General features: G+C 46.8%; 2 protein-coding genes across 2 annotated transcripts; one reads left to right on the forward strand and one right to left on the reverse strand.

Annotated features, from left to right (window-relative positions):
- The first annotated feature begins 1,265 nt into the window (after nt 1-1,265).
- Nucleotides 1,266-1,745, forward strand: LOC137643199 (uncharacterized). The gene is made up of 2 exons (XM_068376047.1): nt 1,266-1,519; nt 1,601-1,745. Exons 1-2 carry the CDS (start codon nt 1,266-1,268, stop codon nt 1,743-1,745), a joined length of 399 nt encoding a protein of 132 aa, XP_068232148.1.
- Nucleotides 1,746-2,515: 770 nt separating this feature from the next.
- LOC137643200 (uncharacterized) lies at nt 2,516-3,669 on the reverse strand. Its single transcript, XM_068376048.1, has 3 exons — nt 3,636-3,669; nt 3,304-3,515; nt 2,516-3,022 (listed from the first exon to the last, which is right to left on the reverse strand). The coding sequence occupies exons 1-3, from the start codon at nt 3,667-3,669 to the stop codon at nt 2,516-2,518; spliced, it is 753 nt and encodes a 250-aa protein (XP_068232149.1).
- Between the last annotated feature and the right edge of the window lie 200 nt (nt 3,670-3,869).

A 3,869-nucleotide genomic window follows, 5' to 3' on the forward strand; every position in this document is an offset into this window, starting at 1 on the left:
TTGAGTTTGTCACTGTGATAGTACTTCACCTTATGCATATATATGCTGGGTAAATTTATGGGAGCTTAACGTGAAAGATGAAATATCACTGGAAGTAGAAAGTATTAATGAGGTAGAATCATTCAAGTATTTAGGAACTATGATCTCCTATACAGTGTCTTTAGAATTAAAGGTCTCACTAAACTTTGTTACCATAAACACATTTATCGACCAATTTATGTATTTTCATCTACATTTCTTCACGTTCCAGTTAGACATTATCGACATATGCTGAGAAAAGAAACACTGTAATTAAGAAAATTAAATGCCAAAGAACTGTTACTACATTTGTTTTCCCAAGTTAGGACCAAGGAGGGGCAGGCAATGGCTGCTGATGAATCAGCAGATAGAAATATAGGCTCCCCCAAACCCGGCATCCTTGGATCACAAGGGTGGGAGATTTCCGAACATCTGGGATCCCCTCAGTAGGTCTTTATGACCATGGGGAGAGAAGCAGTGGCTCTACTGAGAAAATAGTCCCTTATTTTACCAGTCAAGTAGGGTGCCTCGACACTTGCACGAAATTTATCCACAAATTTGTTCATGGCAAGTCGTGACATTTTGCGGCACGAACTGGGAGGCTCCCGCACTGTTCGCGATGAGTTCATGCATAGTTCATGATGAGTTCACAATGAGTTCACACATAGTTCATGATGAGTTTACGACGAGTTCACGAATAGTTCACGAATGCGTGCCCGTTCATGTCCACATTGACACGAACTGGCACGACGAGTTCACGCATAGTTTGCGCATAGTTTGCGCATAGTTTGCGCACTTCCTGCATTGGAACGGTGAGTTCAAACAATTTGGATGGTGTCGTGCTGACTTGGCCACGCCATATAAAAACGGGTCCTCTCCAACCCTTGGTCATTCTTGGATTGGCTTCGTAAGAGACAACCATACTTACTGTCAGAGACACCATTGCTAAGAGGAGAAGATACCTATACCTGGAAGCTGCTCTAACCATTGTTGATGAGCAGTAGAAAAGGCTGGCAGAGGCAGAAGAGAAACAAAAGGCCACCAAACCTCGAAGAAAGATACAAAAGAAAGTGTGGGTCAGGGAATGGTTAACCAGAAGGCACGAGTTTGGACAGTATGACACTCTAATGACTGAACTCCACAAGGAAGATCAAAGGGGCTTCAAAAATTACCTCAGAATCACAGTTGACCTGTTCCAAGGGATGGTTGAAAAGTTAACCCCTCGCCTTCAAGAGTAGTCCACCTTCATGAGAGAACCGCTTCAAGTTGGACTCAAGTTGGCTGCCACCCTCTGCTTTTTAGTCACTGGAAATTCCTATCAAAGTCTGCATTACAGTTTCACGGTTGAAGCAAGTACCATCTGCAAGTTCATACCCAGGGTGTGTAAAACCATCATCACAGTCTACAAGGACGAAGTGCTGCACTGCCCCAAAGCTGAAGTGGATTTGAAGGAAGTTGCTGCCAGGTTCAGCTCAAGATGGAATCACCACAACTGTCTGGGGTCTGTGGACGGAAAGCATATGGCCATAAAGAAGCCACCCAATGCTGGCTCTTACTACTACAACTACAAGGGCTTCCACAGCATTGTACTGATGGCAGTGGCATATGCTACCTACAAGTTCCTCTATGTGGATGTTGGGGCAGAGGGTGGTGTGTTGGATGGAGGAACATGGGGCAACTGTTCCCTGAATGATGCTGTAGAAGAGAACAGAGCTGGAGTGCCTTAACCAGAACCACTCCCTAAAGATGACCACCCAGTGCCCTATCACTTCGTTGGGGATGACGCCCTTGCTCTCCGAACCTGGATGATGAAACCATTCTCCCATTGGTCACAAGTCCTACGACAATGCAAATATAGCTATAGGTTGTCTCGTGCCTGACGTGTCGTGGAGAATGCCTTTTTAATTTTATGTCAAAGGTTCTGTTGCTTCTACACGACAATGCATCAGAACCCCGACACCATCAACCTGATCCCTATGTGTGCCTGTGTCCTGCACAACCTCATCCTCATCAGATACCCACACGCAATTTCAGAAGTGGACCACAAAGATCCGGACACACATGAGCTGATCCCTGGTGGATGGAGGACTGAGCGCTACCTGCAGGGGCTGCTGCCTCTAACTGGCTATCATACCCAGAAGGATGCAGAAGATCAGCGAGACTACCTTTCACATTACTACATGTTCCCTGCTGGTGCTGTCCCTTGACAAGAAAGAATTATAGTAACTCCATGAGCTGCATCCACAGTTGTTCCATTTTTTAAATAAAAGAAACGTTTATTTTTCGTGTGTTTCTTTTTTTTGCCCTTTATTTTATGGTTTATTTTTCTTTTCTTTTTGTTTTGCTTTTAATTTTTTTTTCGCTTCCATTTTCTTTCAACTTTATTTTAAGGTTAAAGAGAAAAATAAGTGGTTTGAAATAAGAAAGCATTTTATTTACATTTTAACAGCAAACATCAAATATATACAAGTATCACAGTCCAATTATTTACAAATATTTAAAAGTGTCTCATGTCATCCCAATCAGTGTCATTGCTGGTTGTGGTACCGCTGCGTGGGGATGCCCGATGGACTGGTGGGATGTTGAGTTCCTTGGAGGTGTAGAGGGATGAGGGGTCAGGACCAGGAAGCTGAGTGGTGTCAGAGGTGTCTTGAATGTGGCTGGCAGCGACGACAATAAAGGTGTTGGTGAAGGAGCCTGGACAAGGGTGGCTGACGGTGGAGGTGGCATCCCTGGTTGCCACTCCGTGGTACGGGGCCAGGAGGGCTAGCCTGAAGACTGTGGTGACTAGGGCGGCATCCAGGTTAGAGATGATGGCTGACTGGCTGGACGATGCTGCTGAGGCTGCTGCTGCTGCTGCTCTGGCGGTACTTTCAAGGTTGCTGGTTGAGGTGGAAGCTAGAACTGCTGCTGCTGAGGGGGCTGCCAAAGTTGCTGCTGCTGTGAGTCTGGCCAGGTCATGAGTGGTTGTTGATGTGGCTGCTGGAAGAGCTGACACCGCAGCCTGTAGTGGTGTACAAGGTTGAGGCAGTCTATCTGGAATTCATGCCAGTAGTCCTCCACGATAGCATGCATGTGGCCTTCCAGCAGGCACGAAAAATCGTGAACGATCTTGTGCTGGCCGGTGTATGAGGGCGCCAAGGAATCTGCTTTGGACATGATCTGAAAGATACAACCATTGTAACAATTTAGTACAGCATTTCAATGCAGCCTATTGGACCTTCCATGTCAAAAACAATAGGTGAAACTGAAATACAATCTACATGTAGACATTGGGATACTCACATCTTGCACTACATTACTGAGGTCCTTGTGGGTCACCCAGGTGTCGCCGGGAGTGGCGTATTTTGTTTGGCAGGACCGCTTCCCCTTGCCCTGACCTTTCTCGGTGCTACTAGATGCTTGGCTGTGGGAACCTGTGGACCTCACTCCATCATCGTCTCCGTCGCTGACCGTCACTGCACCTGACCCTGGGACAGCAAACTGCTCACCGGGGACTTTCCCAAGATGATGTGTTGTATTATGAAACACCAGGTCTCCATGATCTGGTCATCATGGTCACTCCTTTGGGGCTAGCCAGCTCCACTCTTCTTCTCCTTCTAAATACTCTTCTCCACCCTGGTTCTCGAGTTCTCGTAATGCTTCTTGCATTGGGCACAAGTGTCAGGAGGTTCCAGCTGAATCCAAGTTAGTCCCACCGGCTGTTCTTGGCTGCCATGTTGATCCACTCCTTGTGCTTCTTGTCAAACAGCGGGGCGTTCTCCTTCACAAGGTCGGCCAACCTAATCTCCGCCTCTTCTGTCCAGCGGTAGTCAGGGAATTCTTTCTTGGACACCGGGACCCGCTTCTTC

Source organism: Palaemon carinicauda, chromosome 6 (assembly GCF_036898095.1).
Source record: "Palaemon carinicauda isolate YSFRI2023 chromosome 6, ASM3689809v2, whole genome shotgun sequence".
In the NCBI taxonomy this organism is placed as follows: Eukaryota; Metazoa; Arthropoda; class Malacostraca; order Decapoda; family Palaemonidae; genus Palaemon; species Palaemon carinicauda.

Bases quoted from the DNA above. Each gene is read 5' to 3' on its own strand.
- LOC137643199 (XM_068376047.1), top strand. From the start codon at position 1,266: ATGAGAGAACCGCTTCAAGTTGGACTCAAGTTGGCTGCCACCCTCTGC. The intron at 1,520-1,600 runs GTCTGTGGACGG...GGGCTTCCACAG, and splicing joins AATCACCACAACTGTCTGGG to CATTGTACTGATGGCAGTGG.
- LOC137643200 (XM_068376048.1), bottom strand. From the start codon at position 3,669: ATGCAAGAAGCATTACGAGAACTCGAGAACCAGG. The intron at 3,516-3,635 runs GTGGAGAAGAGT...ATCTTGGGAAAG, and splicing joins ACGAGAACTCGAGAACCAGG to TCCCCGGTGAGCAGTTTGCT. The intron at 3,023-3,303 runs GTGAGTATCCCA...ACACCACTACAG, and splicing joins TCAGTAATGTAGTGCAAGAT to GCTGCGGTGTCAGCTCTTCC.